The sequence below is a fragment of the Calonectris borealis genome, chromosome 10, assembly GCF_964195595.1.
Source record: "Calonectris borealis chromosome 10, bCalBor7.hap1.2, whole genome shotgun sequence".
Taxonomy (NCBI): domain Eukaryota; kingdom Metazoa; phylum Chordata; class Aves; order Procellariiformes; family Procellariidae; genus Calonectris; species Calonectris borealis.
In genome coordinates, this window is record NC_134321.1 from 24,847,283 (window position 1) to 24,868,061 (window position 20,779).

The following is a 20,779-nucleotide window of genomic DNA, read 5'->3' on the forward strand; positions in this document are numbered from 1 at the left end:
ATGTCTAGGTTACATTAAATAACATCCTTTACAGTCTCTCTTCTCCATCTTCTTCATGTAATGCATGGAATACGCAGGCAAATGTATATTGCCAGGGATGTCCCTGTGAATCCCACCAAGCTGGGACTGACAACTTTTAGATAAAGCTTTTTCTTTTCCTGTTTTCCAGGATCATCTCTGCACAGGAGCCAACTCAACATTCCCTAGCTGTGAAGCAGATCTGGATTTTGTAACATGATGTTGTTGCCGCAACGTTCCCCAGAGAAACACGTAAGACTTAAAGAAGAAATCAATGACGGCAGCAGTAAGCAACATGCAGATCAAAATAGCATTTATCACTTCTACACCATGTGACATGTCAGCAGCTATTTTTTTGTCTGTTAACACCACAAAGCACAACAAAGAAGCAGAAGCAAGTTCCAAAGCCATAGGCAACCCAAATCAGCTCAGACAGGTAAATGAAATGACAGAGATGCCAACTGCAGGATGGACAACCTAAGAATAATATGATGTTTGCAACATCTTTACTTTTTTCTGGATCATTACAGGTCACGCAGAGTCACATCTTCATTGCGTAATAAATGCTCATTTTGCATTGTTAAATGTCACTTCTTCTCAGAGTTAATGGCTTCAAGAACCAGGGATATTGCACCCAAATTAAACAAATACCGCCACAACAACTTCTTGCTTTGTAGCAACATACATCTTGCTTTGTAGCAACATATATCCCTGGCATTTTCCTCATCAATAGGAACATATTGTATTGCAGGCAAACACTGTAAGCAATGAACTTGGAAGAAGGCATCCCACCCCACCACTCTCTGCATGGGTAAGTGGGCAGGATGTTCAGCTCTTTCCCCAAACAAGCAAGGAATGACATTTTGCAGAGTTCGTATGTTCTTTACCTTGTAGCAAACATTGCTCTCAGGGAAGAGAAGGTAGCAGCATCTTCTTTCAAAGCCTTCAGCTCATTTCGCAGCTTCATCATGGTCTCCGTAACCATAGCTTTCTCATTTTCATACTTGCTTTTTAAGTTGGCAAGGGCTACCTCTGCAGTCTATTGTTTACCAAGAAGAACAGAAACGTACTAGTTAATGAAACTCTTCACAACGTGGCTGGCTAAGAGATTTCTAACCACTATTCACATAATGAAACATTTACTTTGCACTGGAATGTTAAACTTCTCGTCAACTTTTCTTGCACAGATTAAATAAAATTTCATTTTTGCACACTGGGAACAGATCAGACATACGAGTCTCCTACTCCCATTAACCATGCAGCAGCATCTAGGAGGTTACATAATATGCACTTAGTGACACCTATCTCCAACTACTAGAAGAAATTAAACTTTACATACTTCAACACAAAGAACAGAAAAAGTCTATTTAGTAACTCTATATTTAAACACATTCATCCATCACTTGCACAGTTCTCTAACCCTTAGAGCATTGTGCCTAACTTACATTTTGGGACACTTTTATTAAAATGTGCAAAAGAAAACTGAAAGTACGTATACACTTCTTAAACAACACTATTTTTTTTTAAGACAACTTCAATTTGCATTACTTTAGAGGAGAGAATGAAGCATGTCACATGGTGTCTTAATGGCAGTTACTTTCATCTACTACACTGCTAATATGTATCAAATGGCACAGCCCAACCCCCGAAGACTAATTTTACCTTTCACCCCTGTTATTTTGACAATGTTCTTCTATCACATCCTCATCTTGAAAGGCTTTCTTTTATTTTGAAATTTGAGAGATTAGAGTACATAATTTAAGAACTCTCTTAAGGGTAACTACTAGAATTCTTTCAAGTAGAAAGTAAGATTCACCTCTTCATTTTACGTGTCTTACATTAAATATAAGCTGATATAATTCAGGCAGGCAGTAGATTGAAGCTACCTTAAGCTTAATAAAAAGTCTCATGAGTATGTGACAAGCAAAAGTCAGTTAAAGCTGCAGCGCTCAGCTTTACAGGCTGTAATTAAACAGCCTCTAATGAAACAGCCTGCCTCAGCCTTGTACCAAACAAATATGAGTAACAAAAGCCCCACTGAGTTGAAGGTAGGGCAGTATGACCTCAAAGATAAATTCTCTTGTGTTTATCACCTAATTCCCTGACACTATAACCTTCACATCTGTAAGACCTGGTTACCTGTTTGTTGGCCTTCAGCACAGTTCTCAGAGTTGCTATCTGTTCTCTCTTGGTGCTCAGCAAGGACTTCAGCTTCAGGATTTCCTCCATGAGAGCTTCCTTGTCTTTGTCCACCACTGGCCCAAGTTCTTGAGTGGCAACACGCTGCCTGGACAACTCAGTTGTTCTGTCCACAGCAGCTTGCAGGTGTTTGATCTGATCCCGGATTATAGCGATCAAGTTGTAAATGTTCATTGGTTCCTTCCGAGGATCTGACACGGGTGATGGCAGAGATGACACTGGAGATGGGCTGCTGTCACCGCTTCCGTTCTCTGCCTTTCCTAGCTCTATAGTTAACAGCCCTTTAGAAAGAAGAATGGGAGACCTTCTTCCCTTGATCTCTGGACTAGTGCGTCCGCCTTTACCTTCCTTGTAGTAATCCAGCATCACTCTGTTTGGAGTTTCATTGTTGCACATGCAGACGTGGTGGTATAAATTGGCCAGTTCTTCACTGAAAGTGACTAGTTCATCTTGGGCCACACTGAGGCTGCCCTGTGTTTCTCCAGCAACATCACTGACTTTCTTCAGCTCCTTCTCCAGTCTGGCCACCTGTTCTCTATCATGCCTACTGGATTTTTCTAGTGAGGTTATCTTCTCAGTGAGAGCTTGGCTTTCAGTCTCATATCTGCTCTTCTCTTCCTCATACTTAGACTCACATTCTTTGTATTTGGCCTTAAGATTTTTAAGCTCTTCTTTTAGGTCAGTAATCTCTGCCACAGCCACTTTGTACTTGCACTCCAGGATCTCTGGCCCGTTGATGTCAACTTCATAATAGTCTCCATCTTCATGGCTGTCTCGGTCCTTCTCATTGTCAAGGGCAGACTGACGTTCCTTGCTGACTTGGAGCTTCTTCATTGCGTTCAGGTTTTCTGTGAGTCTACCAACTTTCTCATGTTGCTCTGAGAGGGCCCCTCGTGTATTTTCCAGCTGCTTCTGAGATTCCTGTAGCGTTGTTAACAAGTTCACCTTTTCTCTTTCCATCTGAAATGCATGAACGCAGACATCTACGTGAAGGGAACTGTATCACTTAAATGGTTTTATTGTAAGAGACAGCAACTTAGTCAAGGTCCATACGGTTACAGAAATCCAATCACTTGCACATTATGGAAAAGGCTATTTAATTTATTCTAAAACTATTTCAAGCACAGTGTTCTTTGCCAATTCTTTCTCATTTCCGCTTCAAAATGCACATTTTTACACATTTCTTCCATAGCTGATGGTCTCATTGTGAAAACATCCTTTCAGCTGAAGATAAGCTGAAGTTTACTGTTACCTTGCATATTATCAAGTAAATATTAGAAAACATGCAGCTAGTCTATGGTGGAAGCTTGGAGCTTCATGAAAGGCTCAGAAATACTGAAACTTTTAAAGTTTCTCCTCTGAGAGTTCTCATTTTGAAAAAATCCAGCAATTTTTTCCACAAAGGCTTTTCCTTATAGAACACTTTAAAAATGCTTGACAAAATAGCTTTAAAACATTTCTAGGCAACACAAATATGTACCTTGTTTTGAACTCTCCAACCTCCCAATAGCACAAATGTAGCACAGAAATGCTTGGTATTGATTAAAACTTCAAGTTCTTTGAACTTATTACAGAAAATAATTATGGTGTACAAAACTCCTTTTCATGAAGATGACTGGAGTAACTATCAATTTTTGAACAAAATACTACCTTTCTTGCTAGTGACATAATGAAGTAGACACAGCATGTACTGCACAGAAGATGCATTACAACTTTCCTCCAAACATAGGACACGACTGCTAGCTTTTTGCATCAAAAAAAAAAAAACAAAAAAAGCAAAAAAGCTGTGGTTTTCCGCTGACAAACATTTAATGTCCTCAAATTCTAAATCAATCAGAGCCATTACAAATACAGTTCATACTGTATGGTGGCCACGTGAGATATTGAAAAGACTGAAATTACAACCCAAATAAACTCTAGCAGCTATTTGGAAGTACACAGTCATTTAGGAAACCCATTTACCTGTACAAGCTGTTGTTTCAGCTTCTGGATTTCAGAAATGTTTAATTCACTCAGAAGATCTGAAACCAGGCTTGGGGCTGGAGGGAAGCTTTCATTTTTCTTGGGCGTTGATGTGCTATTCTTGCCATTGCTGAGCTTGCTGAGGCAGTTTTGTTCAAATCCATTCATGATTTCATCATTATTGGGCTCTGTGGCTTCATCACTGAACTTCAGTCCATCCAAAGAGATGTTCAGGTGGCTGTTGTACATGGAGTCATTGATGTTCATGTAGTGAGAGAGCTCCTTACGAAGATTGTTCTTCTGCTCCCGCTCTGTCTTCAGCGTCTCTAAGGCCTCCTCAAGCTGGCGTTCAGAGATCTCCTTCAGCCGTATGGCATCTTCTAGCTGGCTGTTCAGAAATTCTGTTTCCTCTTCGAGCCTTTTGATTTCATGTTTCAGGCCTTCAAACTCCACCTGGAGATATACAAATGGAGGGGGAAAAAAACCCTAATGAAAATTTCTGCCCGCAAGGCACCAAGTGATTTTACTTTTGAATGTTTAATTTCACTAAATATGGTGAGAATAGAACAATTTTTTCAGTTCCGGAGTCTATTTTTGGCACTATGACTGTAAACACTGCTTACATAATTTACCTTCACAGAGACCACGGAATAAAATGTGTAAGCAAACTGTCAAATGAGCTGATCTACTCCAGCTTAATTACGACAGGTGGGAGATACAGTGTGTGATACAGAGGCATCACAAAACAGGCTCTTCTAGCACATTATGCAAACTCTTTCTCTGTTTGATTAACAAATTCCCTGGCCAACCTTCTCATAAATTCAAGCTTTACATTTCCAAAACCCAGCATGGCAAAGCTATGCTTCTGACACTCTGCTGCACTGCTGTTAGAATATGCCACTGGGCTTAAAACTGTTTTATCATTTCTGTCATCATCATTTCAGCACATCTTGAGAGCGCTACAATTCAGACTCTACACTTCAGACTTATAGTGCTGCTAGATGAAATTTGATGGCATGCTATAAGTTTTTACCTGTAAAATTGCATTTTTTTGAAACCTCTCTTGCACTGAAATTATGAACATCAACCATTAGTGTAAAATCTTGAATCCCTTGAGGGAAAAAAAAAGCCTAAAGAATACCTTTTCCTTACCTTGAAAGAAAGGAAAACATACCATGTGATATATTGCACTATTGATTTTTGCCAACTGCTAAAGGAATTTTAGATGCCCACATACACCAAATCTGGTAGTGCTGAACGACACCTGATTTAAAAACCAGGAACCAATCATGTTAACTCAGTTTTGCAAGTTAAGCCTGGGAAAATTTGATGGCTTCTTCTAGTTATGACAGTGGGATAATTAAAGCTTAATAAAATTCATCAAATAGGATAGGACAAGGTAGAAAATGGAATAATCCATTGCTATGAAAAGAATTAGCTCTTGGTTCTATGTATGTCCACTGAGCTCAAATATTTAAGATTGCAGCCTATTTTCAAAGGTTCCAGAATACAAACACAGTAGTCAATAATTACTAGCAACTGACAAGATAGCATCTGAGGTTAAACTTGGCTCAGCTTAGAATGACAGCATTCTTGAACATCATTATTTTAGAATGTGAATATGCAGCTGGGAACTTGCATTTGCTCCTCTGAATACAACGAATGAGACAAAAAAGACAAAAAAAGGTAAAAACCAAAAGTAACCAACTACATTAGGTTCGATTTTACCAGATCACTGTATCTTCCAGTCCGCATCTAGAGCGTAATAGCCCCTTCATCCCTACCGCATGATGTCAGGGCACCCAAAACAGTGTAATGAGACCAAATACATTCAGGTGAGAACAGGTCCAACCTGGAACCCCGTTTTGGGCACATCAGTGGGGCCAAAGTGATAAACCCTGACATGGAGTTTCACCTGGAGATAAATGAAATACATTCAATATCCCAAATATCTCGCTTGCTTTCATTCAGAACACTGAAGGAGATCTGAAGCAAATCCTAACAGCTTTTGCTATGTGCTCACTACAACAGATGGAATTAACACTACTGTCTTCTTCAAGAGCTTTTATTTCAGGAATATTATACCATTTTCTCAATTCAACCTTGAGTTTTATTTACACAATGAGACTGACAGGTAGCTGAAGAATAAAAATAGCCAGTCCCCACTTGATGGGTGAAGATAAGTGAACCGTGCCAAAGACCACATCTAATCTAATTACCTCCACAAATGATAACTCAGGGAAATTCTTAAGTTGTTCCAAAAATGTAGTTTTCTAAAATTCTGAAAATAGCTGGAACTGTGCAATTAAATGAGACTTTTCAGACAAGCAGTCACACACAGGTCTGACAGTATAGAGCAAGCGTAACAGTAGTCCATGTTTAGTGAAAGCAGCTAGAAGAGAGGAGGAGTACAGAACTGGAGAGATAATGTAAGCACTATGTAGCAATAAAAACATATGTTCAGAAATACACCCAGTTACAGATACTACAGAAGAGGATGGATGGATGGAGAGTATTGCAAAGAGACATCAAAAAACTAGTGTAGCAAAAAGACTAAACCAAGTAACAAAGCAGACTGGTAGAGACTTCACTTCCATCAAAGAGAGAGAAGGCATGGAAGGACTTGGATGTCCAAATAGAAGCAATAAAGTCTTATGACTGTGTATAAACAGAGTCAGAAAGGACTTAAACATTTTGGGACAACTCTTGGTACTAAAAGATAGAGCTTATAGTCTCAAAAGCAGTACAAACATAGAAAAGAAGTGGTTTGCTGTTCAAACGAGACAGAACCATGCGGTGACACAGGAATTAACTGGTGCTACCAAAGCAATGCTCACTATTTTGAAAAACTTGCCTGATTTTGCTTCAGGACAGACACTTGTTTCTGGAGACAGATGTTTTCCTCTTCAAGCTCAGTGTAGTCTTGCAGCAAACGTGCTTCTCGGAATTTATATTCCTTAATATCATCTCGCAGACGGCCCCTTTGGATCTCCACATTCTGATTGACCTAGAAAAATGAACAAACCCCAAAGTGATGGTGATTTGGTTAGCTACAATTAAATTTCAAAATTTTATCTTTCCTTATGTGCACTAATCAATTAGATTCTATTCAAACAGAAACTCTTCCCCCCCCCAAAAATGAAATTACAGAAAACCAAGTAATTTACACAATAATTAGATTTTGTTTTCTTGCTTCTCTTACAAATTCTCACCCTTGACTCAAAGAAAAGTTAATGAGCAAGCAGTGAAAGCAGCATTCACACCTATGTTGTCTCACTGGCTGTAAGCAACAGACAAAAGTTGTCCAGATCAGAAGTCAACACCTGAATCTGTTAAGACTTAAACAAGAAGGGCCTTTTCACAAGAGAAAGACAGATTCAGATGACTCCAGACATTCTTATTTGGACATGTATTTGCTGCTGCTTTTCAACAGACCTTTTCTTTATGCCCAGTGCAATAATTTGGAGATACGTTCTAATGAATCCTTTTGGAAAGAGACACTGAGTTAAAGCGCAAATGAAATTCAAGATCCCAGGTAGAAAGAAATAGCAACTGTGATTGACTTATAAAATGTTCCCTCCCCTCAGCCTCAAGACTTATGCAAAGCCTTAAAGAACGACTTAAAAAAAAAAAAAAATCACCATTATTGTTTCAGGATAGGTAAGAAGTAAAAATCAATATATTGGTGTAGTACGATCTTTAGATCTTTCGTGAATATACAGACACTTAACTAAATTGAGCCAGCACATATCCAGCTATGTGAATGGCTTACTGTAACTTAGCTGGTTTTTTCCAACATTATTTTCCTTCAAGCCACATCTTTAAATACTTAATTAAAACAAAGTGAAAAATGTTCTAAAACATTAGCAGAAATACCTTCAGAGATAGGCAAATAGGCAATATAGTTGCCTATGAAAATAGTATCTGTGAAGTTACAAGATGATTTTCCAAACAGTTCCAAATCAGCTCAAAATAAACACAAGCTCATGAAAGAGGCAGGCTATCAATTCAGCTAGTTAGGTTATGCATCTCATTTCTGTTTTCATCTATCCAGCAGCCTAGCCAAGGAGGCCTCATGCTCTGGTATACAAACTCAAGATTCCCTTAGTGTTCTCCACTTCTGGTTAAAAACAAGAATGTCAGCCATGAATAAAATACAGCCTCAGTCCTCTTGCGAGTGTGCAGCAGAAATACACAGAAGTAATACAACAGGTATCGACAGGCACCTACAGAAAGCTAAGAAATAAAAGAAATGTTTGCGGCAGGAGCATATGCCAAGACTTGAATCTGGCACGTTTTGAACACAGAATCACCTGCAACTGTTAAGACCAATAAATTTAAATTATAGCTCCCTCACACGTCTGGGAGAGATTAGACTACATAAACTTCTCTGCTTATTTTTAACAATGAAGAGCACTACTTCCCAGCACACTGAGAAGCTAAAATAAACATTAAGTGCTGAGACACTATAGTACAACAATACAAATTAAAAGTTGCTACATCCCATATTCCATGCCTGAGCAAGTGTTGGCTCTATCTTTGCACAAACCAGGGCCACGGGGAAAGATGCGCTGCAGGTAGCTGAAGGCTACAGGCTGACGTGGATTCACATTGCAACTACTTCTCCTTAACAACTGCAATGAAGACCTCTTGCCTTCAGCACAAAGAGCCTCCAGCCAGATAATCCAAACTGTTTAACAGTTACGGTTGCAAAAGACTCTTGCATCAAAATGAGTTTCATACAAATTAGGAGATCTTATCTGTAATTTTCCTCATCCCCAACTACGTGAAATTCAATGGAAGACCTCTCAGACAGCTACTGGCGAGCTTCTCTCCCCATCATTCAGATTGCTTTGCTCCTCTTCCTCCCTGGATGATCAAATCTTTGCAGAGGTCAGTGCCTGGAGAAATTATTGGAGCCAGTCTTTTTTGGAGAAAGAATAGTTTCTGTCCAATCCTGCCCGTTTAATTCAGAGCAACAGTAAGAGCTCATTATTTAATGTGAAAGTTTTGTCATGGTCTATCTAGCACAAGAAAAATCATTCTATTTCAATGTGTACAGGAAAGCCAGATTTAAAAATAGCTCTCCTGTTTCCTGACCGGGGAAGGAAGATTTATTGACTGTTTAGCAAGCTGTACATTCAGTTTGCTCTTAGCATTTTCTTGTCAAATAAATGTGCATGCTCGCAAGCTGCGAGGTTAAATTGGGTGCCATGCTATCTCATACAACTGACCAAATGGGATTTTTTCTGCAGGAAAGAGAAGCTACTACAATCCTTCCTTGATCAGATTTTTCTATTACCCATACAGAAAGTGGTATTCATGTATTCATACATTGAACATGTTCTCACAGGCGGTGTTTTACAATTCCTCAAGTCTATAGAAAAGGTGAGCTTGTTACCACACAGTTACCAAGCAGTGCTGCTACTTTAAATTTCTCTGTAAAGCCCCAAACCATGATTGGGTTAAATTCCAATCAAACTAATGATCAAAAGAAATCACTAGTTGCTAGGAGTAATGTTTGAAACAAATAGTTATTATAAATTCAGGTAGAGTGTTCTGTTCATGTTTCTATAGTACAGTACAGTACAAATAAATTTAGGAACATGAGGGACTGTTGGTTTGTTAAATATTAGAAGATAATTTAGCATACTATTGTAAGAAGCAACTGATGCTTAGAAGAAACCAGTTGAAGCAAATCACCTAGGTCGGATAGAAGCCAAAAGGCCACTGCGTCTGCGCAAAGTAAAAGGGTCAGCCAACGGTGACGAAGAGGAGTCACTGGCCTTCATCTCCAAGACCCCTGACGACCACCACCAAGCAACAGTGCGCAGGCGCAAATGGGAGGAGAGCTCATTTTAATACGAAGCGAAGACTAGTCATGCATATGTATTAGTAAATGATGTAATGCTATGTATATTTATGATTTTGTTGTATAAATTTATGGTGAAAGGTGCAACAAATTGGACACGCTGTGGTGGAGCGATCCCCCGTGTCCCCAGCGCTGCTAATAAAGAATGCCTGCCTTTTAACACTACATTGGTGTTACGAGGTTCCTTCCCGATTTCGGTGACAGTTTTGGCGACCCAGGTGGGACCCTGCTTGTGAATCTCGACGGATCCGTGGGATCACAGGACCTCCAGCCGGCACCGAGGGATTCTCGGGGAGAACCTCTGATCCCCGGACCGAAGAATTCAAAGCAAGTCCCCTGGAACAGGTAAAAAGGCATTCTTTTCTAAAAAGGAAAAGGGGTAGAGTCCCCGCGGTCTGCTCGTAAGGCGCGGCGAAAGCTACGCAGAGTTGGGCTGAGAGGTACCTAGTAATAACGCCTGCCCATAAGTCGCGGTGAAAGCTTCGCAGGGTTGGGCTAGAGACCCGGGTAAAGGAAGGGGTAAGAGGCCCCGGAGAGGGAGCTCCACCAGGGGTTGGGGTCCCTCTGACTAGTGACTGGTGATAGTGCACAATCACACTCAACTAGTCCTTGGAGGATGGGTACTTTTCCGAGCAAGAAACCGGTCCCACAAAGAACACCCTTGGGATGTATTTTGAAGCATTGGAAAGATTTGGGGGGTGATCCTTTGGCTCGGAAACAGCTAATTGAATATTGTAATAATTGGTGGCCCATGTATAAATTGGAAGATGGGAAAAATGGCCAGAGAATGGAACATTGCAATATAATACCATCCTATAGCTGATGTTATTTTGTAAGAGGGAAGGTAAATGGGATGAAATGGCATATGTTGATTTGTTTTTCGCATTGCGAAACCATCCGGAGTGGCAGAAACGATGTGGAATGCGATCATATCATTCTATGATGGTATTGAGTGATGAGGAAAGTAAGAAGGGATCAAACAAAAGTGGTAAAAAGAAAAGGATAGAAAATGGAACTGAGGGAGAAGACATTGAATTAATGATCGCTCCCCGCCGAAGGAGGGGAGGGGAAGATCAGGATTTAGAAGATGATGGACTCCCTGTTCCTCCAGCAGAAGGAGGGATAGGGGGATTCAGCCCAATTTCGGGAAGAACACGGGGAAAACAAGGAGAAGTAAGACCTACTTCCCTCCAAGCTCCTCTTCGAGAAGCAGTAGGAAATGAAGGACCGGTTTTGGTTAAAGTTCCATTTTCTATCACTGAATTGAGATCATGGAAAGAGCTTGCGGGTACTTATCGAGAGGATCCTGAAAGAGTGGCTAAAGTGATCGGAACAATAATTAGAACCCAGGATCCAGATTGGAGTGACTTACAAGTGATATTGGATGCTTTGCTTGATGATACTGATAAAGGGATGAAGAAATAGAATTTTTAGTAGATACAGGAGCTACCTATTCAGTACTAAATATGTGTAAGGGGGGACTTAGTAGTAAATCAATTAATGTTGTTGGTGCGACAGGGCAAAGAGAGAACCGACCCTTTTTAGAACCATTAAAGTTTAAATTGGGAAAGCGGTGGGTAACTCATCAGTTTTTATATATGCCAGAATGCCCATTGCCCTTATTAGGGCGAGATTTGTTGAGTAAGTTAAATGCACAGATAACTTTTAGAGATGGGGAAATTAAATTGTTAGTACCGGAGTTAAAAATTATAGAGGCAAAGGCGTTTATGTTGCAGGATTTCCCCAAGGAAGAACAAATTCCAGAAGAAGTGGAAAATGCAGTAATTCCATTGGTTTGGGCGAATGGAAAACCAGGACGATCTAAGTTGGCAGAACCGGTAAAAGTAAACCTGAAACCTGGAGCCAAGCCGGTAAGACAAAAACAATACCCCATTAAGTGGGAGGCTCGGAAAGGATTAGAAGAATTGATTACAAAGTTTTTAGAATATGGGCTCTTGATAGAATGTGAATCAGAATATAACACTCCCATATTGCCAGTAAAGAAATCTGGAGGAAAAGAATATCGATTAGTTCAAGATTTGAGAGCTATAAATCAAATAGTGCAAGATATGCATCCAGTTGTGGCTAACCCATATACTTTATTGACCTCTCTAAAAGAGGAACATAAATGGTTTACGGTACTGGATTTAAAGGATGCCTTCTTTTGCATACCCCTGGATGCAAAAAGCCAAAGCATATTTGCTTTTGAATGGGAAAGCCCTACCACAGGACGGAAGACACAATTGACATGGACTGTACTTCCACAAGGGTTTAAAAATAGCCCTACAATATTTGGAAACCAATTGGCAAAAGAATTGGAAATATGGAAGAGACAGAATCAAGGGAAAGGCACATTGTTACAGTATGTGGATGACATCTTGATAGCGGCAGAAAACAAAAAGGAGTGCCTCGAGAGTACTATTAGTTTATTGAACTTCCTGGGCCAAGGTGGATATAGAATCTCTAAGACTAAGGCCCAAATAGGAAAAGAAACTGTGATTTACCTGGGTTTTGAAATATCCCAGGGACAAAGACAATTGGGGAATGAAAGAAAGGAAGCAATTTGTCAGACCCCTGAACCCAATAGCCCAAAGGAATTGAGAGCCTTTTTGGGAATGGTTGGATGGTGCCGACTTTGGATTGTGGACTATGGACTATATGTAAAGCCACTATACGAGGCTTTGAAAGAATCCAAAGATCGGTATTTGACCTGGACACCTGAATGCCGAAAGTCATTTAAAGAACTAAAGAAAGCATTGATGATGGCTCCTGCTTTAGGACTACCTGATGTGACTAAGCCGTTCGAGCTGTTTGTGCACGAGAGATAACATCTGGCTCTGGGAGTGCTGACACAAAGACTGGGATCCTGGAAAAGACCGGTTGGGTATTTCTCCAAACAACTTGATAATGTGAGTAAAGGATGGCCGGGATGTTTGCGCGCTGTAGCAGCAACAGTGTTGTTGATCCAAGAGGCTCGAAAGTTGACTATGGGACAGAAGATGGTGGTATATGCCCCACACATGGTGATAACTGTTCTAGAGCAAAAGGGGGGTCATTGGTTGTCCCCTAGCAGAATGCTAAAATACCAGGTTGTCCTATTGGAACAAGATGATGTGGAATTGAAAACCACACCAATTGTCAATCCAGCAATATTTCTAACAGCAGAGAATCCAGCAGGAAGTTTAGAACATGATTGTTTGCTAACCATTGAACAAGTCTATTCCAGTAGATTGGATTTGAGAGATGAACCTCTGGAACATCCTGACTTGGAACTGTTTACTGATGGAAGCAGCTTTGTCCAGGAAGGAAAGCGAATGGCCGGGTATACTGTTGTCACCACCACCGAGGTACTGGAATCAAGGATGCTGCCTACAAATACCTCAGCACAGAAAGCAGAACTGGTTGCATTAAGGCGAGCTCTGCAAATTGCCGAGGGAAAAAGGGTAAACATTTGGACTGATTCTAAATATGCGTTTGGTGTGATCCATGCTCATGGAGCTATTTGGAAAGAGAGAGGATTGTTATCAGCTCAAGGAACATCTATAAAATACAAGGAAGAAATTCTCCAACTTCTAGAAGACGTACAGAAACCGAAAGAAGTAGCAGTAATGCATTGCAAAGCCCACCAATTTGGTCAAACAGTAGTAAACATAGGTAATCGATTGGCAGATAAAGCTGCGAAAGAGGCAGCAAAACAAGGCATCCTTGCACTAGTACCAGTAAAACACATAAAACTCCCTGATTCAAAACCAAAATATAGTAAATTGGATAACCAATTGGCAGAGCAATTAAAGGCATCCCAAAATGCCGAAGGATGGTGGGTAACACCTGAAAAACAAGTAATAGTGACCCCGCAGGTTATGATAGAACTTGCAAGAGAAAAGCATGAGCAGACACATTGGGGAATAGATGCAATGATATCTAATTTGAAAACATTTGCAGTTTGCGTGGGAATGACAGGAATAGTTAAATCAATAGTAGCTAAGTGTCTAATTTGTCATAAGAATAATCCTTTGAACCAAAAGAAGCCACCGTTAGGAGTAATAAAGCAAGGAAATTCTCCTGGAGATTATTGGCAAATTGATTTTTCTGAGTTACCCAGGCAAAATGGGTGTAGATATTTGTTAGTGTTGATTGACACATTTTCTGGATGGCCGGAGGCCTTTCCTTGCCGCACCAACAAAGCCAAAGAGGTAGTCAAAATATTATTGAAAGAAATAATACCTAGATTTGGAGTACCGATAGGAATGTCTTCTGATAGGGGACCGCATTTCGTGGCAGAAATGGTCCAGCAAATTAGCAAAATTTTAGGCATCAAGTGGGACCTACATACCCCCTGGAGACCACAGTCAAGTGGAAAAATAGAGAGAATGAATCAAACATTGAAAAGACAGATAAGTAAAATTTGCCAGGAAACATCTTTGAGGTGGCCACAGGCTTTACCGTTGGCTCTTTTAAGAATTAGAATTCAACCAAGATCAAAAGACGGTGTAAGTCCATATGAAATTTTGTATGGTAAGGCATACCAAATTCCTTTAATCCCAGGGGATATGAAGGTAACTGGGGAAACTGATTTGAAAAGATATTTGATTTCTTTAGGGAAAGTCCTTGGAGCACTCCGAAGATATGTGGTATTGACTAGATCACTTGCCTTGGATACGCCTGTACATCAGTATCAGCCAGGTGATCTTGTATATGTAAGAACCTGGAACTCTGAACCACTGCAGGAGAAGTGGAAGGGACCCTTCCAGGTACTGTTAACAACTTACACTGCAATCAAAGTAGAAGGAGTGGAGCCGTGGATACATTACACTCGAGTAAAGAAGGCCCTGTCGTGGAAAATTATTAATAGGGATCCAGAAACTGCAAAATTGACTCTAAAATGTGTCTGATTGTAAGAAAATGTATGTTAATCTGGCAATTAATATTGGTGGGAACTTTATTTGGAGAAGAAGGAAATCAAATGAACAAAACAGAAATTGAAGATTCATCAGAGCAATTGATACACATTCCCAAAAGGACTCCGGAAGAAAATCTAATGATAGGATTGATAAAGGAGTTTGCTAAATTGCAAAATGTCACCCAAATAACGGCATGCCTCCCAATTCCGAGAGCAGTAGGTGAGTCGATTCCATGGGGAATTTTAACGACAAATTTGAATCCTGGGTAAAATCTTTAATTAGTACTGTATTGTGTTTGTTAATTATTTCCCTAGTGATATTGCTTATCTATTATTGCTTGAAAAGAGAGTTCACAAGGAAGGCTGCCGTTGATCGAAAAATCACTCTCGCACTAGTAGGAAATAGTGGTGACAATTACAATCTAGCAAACACGAATCCTGCCTTTGTAAATAGTTAATATTGTGGAAGTATTGAAATTAAATAAAATTTCAAGACTTCCAAAGGGGGGAAATGTTACCACACAGTTACCAAGCAGTGCTGCTACTTTAAATTTCTCTGTAAAGCCCCAAACCATGATTGGGTTAAATTCCAATCAAACTAATGATCAAAAGAAATCACTAGTTGCTAGGAGTAATGTTTGAAACAAATAGTTATTATAAATTCAGGTAGAGTGTTCTGTTCATGTTTCTATAGTACAGTACAGTACAAATAAATTTAGGAACATGAGGGACTGTTGGTTTGTTAAATATTAGAAGATAATTTAGCATACTATTGTAAGAAGCAACTGATGCTTAGAAGAAACCAGTTGAAGCAAATCACCTAGGTCGGATAGAAGTCAAAAGGCCACTGCGTCTGCGCAAAGTAAAAGGGTCAGCCAACGGTGACGAAGAGGAGTCACTGGCCTTCATCTCCAAGACCCCTGACGACCACCACCAAGCAACAGTGCGCAGGCGCAAATGGGAGGAGAGCTCATTTTAATACGAAGCGAAGACTAGTCATGCATATGTATTAGTAAATGATGTAATGCTATGTATATTTATGATTTTGTTGTATAAATTTATGGTGAAAGGTGCAACAAATTGGACACGCTGTGGTGGAGCGATCCCCCGTGTCCCCAGCGCTGCTAATAAAGAATGCCTGCCTTTTAACACTACATTGGTGTTACGAGGTTCCTTCCCGATTTCGGTGACAAGCTGACCTATGGATGAGTTTGAACCTTTCTGTGACTCTTGTTGCTTCAGCGGCTTAGTGGCTTCTTCCTTCCTCCTCTGCCCTGAGCAACCCTGAGCACAGGGGAGAAGGGGGAGCTGGAACACAAGGGCATGCCTGGCTAGGTTCTCAGCTATACGAAAAGTCACACCTCCACCCAAAGCGAATCATACAGCACTTTAAAATATCATTACCACTGTGTGGAGAATTGATGGCCATAAAATCCCATTGAGCGTGTTCATCTACCTGACAAAACTCCTCAACTTCTCAACCTAGAGAATATTCCCGCTACGCAGAAGCCTCCCACCCATCCTGCCCAGGAAGAGACTGTGATCTGAATGTGACTTTGCCTGATCTAAAGGACACAGACCACCCTGCTCCTGCTGCTAGGGAGCTTGTCTTCAGCGTTTTCATCCCGTCAGCTTTGCCTCGGGAGAGTTCTGCAAGGGGCCCCTCCGAGCAGCGCTGGTGCTAGAAATAGCAGGGGTTTCCTCAGGACCAGTTTGAATGTGCCCTTGCCTGCATGTCAAAAACACAACTACTGTCCTTCATCACTGCCAAAAGCCGGCTCCTTAGCAGCTACTTTTCTAGTACACCCCAGCATATAAAGTTACATAGAATTTGACCCCAATAATTAAATTAATTGAAAAAAAAAATCTCAGGTAGCTGATTCTCTCCTTTGTTTTGGGCACTGCACAGCCCGACTGCAGTTCAGCCTCCAGGTCACCAGCCAGAGGCTGATCTTGCAAGCTGTGTCACTCGCACAGTTTCTGTTACCCTGAACTCCACCAGCTCGTGAGGCCACGGGTCAGTTTGAGTTCCCCACTGCAGTAAACATGCTCACACCTAATTTTACATGTCATTATCATCATCAAGAGTCAAAACTTAGTTTGCCCAAATTTATTACTAATTCTAGGACTAGATTTAATGCTTCATGCAATAAATATTCTAGATATGATCATTCCCTCTGTGTTCTTCATGAGAAGGATGCACAAAAAAGGACGTAGACTCTTTGGAAGAAATACAGTGCAGTCGGAAAGGATGGCAACTCATATATGTTCTGTTTCTGTGGGGAGAAGAAAAATCAGAGAATCATAGAATCATTTAGGTTGGAAAAGACCCTTAAGATCATCAAGTCCAACTGTTAACCTAACACTGCCAAGTCCACCAAAATAATCAACAAAACATCATCTCTTAGCCAATTATTAAATATCAGCATGAAAATTGGGAAGACTAATCCTCAGACACTTAGCACCTTCTTCAGCACTTTTTTGAAGGAGGCGCTTCAGCCAATGTTTTTCTGAACACTGCCTTCATACTCACAGCTGTCACCCCAGAGAAGCCAACCTCAAAGCTACATCACCTACCCCAGGTACCAATGGTGAAATTAAAAACTCAAAATATGGACCATAAAGCTTTTCTATGCGCAAAAAGAAAATTTCAAGTCAATCACTAGACATTAACACAACTAACAAGTTACATTACTTAGACTACAAAGACCAGCAGTTGCAAGTTGTGTGTGAAATTCACAGCTGCCCATCTGATTTTTATTGTGTTTCCTTTGCACATCTGAGGATTGGGGTCCTGTGGCAAAGTATCACGTAACTGTGTAATTAAGCGCTGGGATATAAAATACTCCTAGAACAGAGCCAAATTAAGATTGCATAAGAAACCAAAAATAATCTTCCCTTCATTCTCAAGTTATGGACTCTTAAATAAGAAAACACTAATATTTGGGAGGAAAAACAAAGATTAAAAGTTCCATTAGATCCAACTGTTTATATATATGAACAAAAGGTTTGGAAACCTGTACCTTCACTATTGCAATAAAGATCACCTGTGTGACAAGGCTGTTTGCAGTTCCTGGCAATGGGCAAACTATTTCGGGGCAGAGAGGCAGACCAGCAGCCACGCGTGGCTGGCAGCACCTCCCAACGATGGCCTTCTCTCTCTCATCTTCCTCAGATGCAGGAGCTACGAGAGCTTCTTGTTTTTACAGTTTTGCCCACTCTGTTCTTACAGTAGAAGAACTATAAAATAGTATTAAAACATTTATCTATTTATTTATGCAAAGGAGAAATGCCATGGTGGCCTGGCTCTGCTTCCTCATTCACAGGAGAAACTGCCACCAGTCACACCTGCACCTCTGTTATCATGCGTGCACGCACACTGGTGCGGCATAAGTTGATGCTTTGTATGAGGAAAGCTTTCTAAATAAAACACCTGTAGGTACCATGACTCAGGCAACCTCAAGTTGGGAAAAGAAGCAGTTTTATTTCCCACACAACCCCTGTATAAAATTCAGGCTATATCACAATGCGCACACATATCCCACACATTGAATGCCAGGAAATGAAAACAAGTCTGGTGGAGGCTGAGAGCCAGGCACAGCTATACCTATAGCTGTTTTCTATATATATAAAAACATATAGCAACTACCACCCCAAACTTGTGTTTTTGACATTTGTTCAGCATTCAATTATTCCCACTGATATATGACAGTCACCAAGGTACTCAAATGTAACTTTTATACTTAGATTCAGTTCCTGAGCCACAGACATCCCTCTCTGGCCCTACACAACAGAAATGGACCATCCTTTGGATAGAAATCTTTGTTTTTTCTAATTATATCCAGCACCTGTGTCGTCTTCTCCAAACCCTGCATGTAAAATTACTAAGAGAACAGTTCTTATAAGTGACAGAAAAATAAGTGTGCTCTCAGAAGTGTTTTACAACACAAACACATTCAACAGAAATATTGCAAAAGACAGACCGCACAACCAGCAGAGAAAGTCACTGTCTGCATCAGTCAGACTATATTTTCCAGAATTTATAGCAAGTGTTTTTGGTGTCTTGTTCACACAAGCCCACTGGAGAAAAATAAAGTAGATATTATGCTGAACTGTAGTTTGGACTCTTCTCCACTCTTTTGTTGGAAGCCATGCCGTGACATGGTCTATCTGCTGAAAAGCTGCTCGACTTTCTAAGCCTTGGTGTGACTGCAGACAGAGGTAGATACAAATAGGGAAGGAAAGAGGAAGGCGGAGCACTGTGGTCACTTAGAAGCAGAAGAAATAGTGGGGTTTTTGTGTGTTGTCAAAAGCAAAGTCAAGCTTTAATCGCATTTCATACAGAAAAAAATTACTGAGCCAAAAAAAAAAAACCAAGAGAGAGAGGACTCCTATCCCAGTCAGTCTCCCTTCCCAAGTGCCTCTCTGAAATATTATTTTGCTCTGGGAACAGGGGAAAAACAAACAAACAAACAAACCCAACAACAACAACAAAAAAACCAAACCACCCCCAAAACCCCCCAGCAGTTGCAAGTGCAGTCAAAAGCAGGCGAGAAGCTCCAAGCCCACCAGTGCAGCGCTTGTCCCCAGCGCTCTTGCAGAAATCTGAACTATGCTCAGATGCCACTGCAGGCAGCTCCTAGCACAGCTCAGCAGCATGATAGGAGCCTCCCAAATACAGCACTGGAAACACCTGTTTTAGCACCTTGGGTTGTTCTGCAACTAATTCTAAAAGAATTTACTAAAAAAATTCCTCACCTCACCCCTTCCGAGGTTCTCCTACACCTGGGCCAGGTGTATGCCCATTTTATACATTTGGAGCCGCTGAGTAAATCTGACCTGATTTCTCTTTCCTAGCAGAAGTTGCAGTCTTACTTTTTATTTTTTGGACTAAGAGACAAGATCTGAAGAGCTCCAATTCACATGAGACATGCCCAGTGTTCCCAAGCACAGTCAGGTTGAACTCCATGACAAATATCCTGCAGGGAACAAAAAAATCAGTAGATGGCAGGGAAGAGGAGGTGGAACATGTGCAACTCACAGCACATTTATTCTCTTGCAGAAAGTGGGGAAAAGAGCGTACTAGATATTCATCACAACTTATACATAATGCTCCCAATAGCTCTGAAGCATTAATGGAACACATGCGGCTACACTAAACTTTGCACAATTGCCTGGTTTTTGGTTGTTTGGGTTTTTTTGTTGGTGGTTTTTTTTTTTTTTACCTGTCCTCTCATTATCCAAACACCTACCCCATGACAAGGCATCTTACTATGGATACATACGTCTGTGATTAATGCTGGGGCACCACCCTACTAATATGTACTCAGCTCAAGATTTATTGATTTTTTTGCAAACCATTAAATAAAAAGCTTTGTGAAGCTGTGACATTAAGGATGGGTTTATTGCAACACTAGAGAACAAAGAAATGCACTGTCATGGATTTCTTTTCTGCACAATATTAGAGAGACCTGAGCTGAGACTCAGTTACTGCAGCGTACCCTGGAGCCGTTTAAATCTCTTGTAACTACTTAATTGGCATTAAGTCTTGCTACAATACATATGTCCTATTACTTAATGCGTTGTTTGCTAACTATTTGTTCAAATATTCGATCCAATCCAGAGTCAAATCCAAAGCACATCCTCCAAACCCTTTCTTTGTCACGGGGAGGGTTAACACCTGCGCACATATGGCTGGGACAGGCTATACGCCACTTACCACCAGGTGAGGATAAACACACCTTCCCCGGACCCACAGGCTTTAGCTGCCCACCCAAATGGGTGGTCTTTGCCCTGTAGTCCACTGGGCACTACACACAAGGCGACTG

The 20,779-nt window shown here is 40.6% G+C and overlaps 1 protein-coding gene across 5 annotated transcripts in view; it reads right to left on the reverse strand.

Moving 5' to 3' along the window:
- Window positions 1-20,779, reverse strand: part of BICD2 (BICD cargo adaptor 2) — a 101,236-nt gene that overhangs the window by 17,587 nt on the left and 62,870 nt on the right. For all 5 annotated transcript variants that reach the window (XR_012675112.1, XM_075159463.1, XM_075159462.1 and 2 more), the window contains exons 3-6: window positions 7,034-7,186; window positions 4,180-4,632; window positions 2,158-3,177; window positions 906-1,057 (exon numbers count right to left, since the gene is read on the reverse strand). Coding sequence is in view for 4 of the 5 variants with exons in the window: in XM_075159463.1 (XP_075015564.1) it covers window positions 906-1,057; window positions 2,158-3,177; window positions 4,180-4,632; window positions 7,034-7,186 (1,778 nt within the window). In the remaining variant the exon portion in view is untranslated. The remainder of the gene's footprint in view (window positions 1-905; window positions 1,058-2,157; window positions 3,178-4,179; window positions 4,633-7,033; window positions 7,187-20,779) is intronic.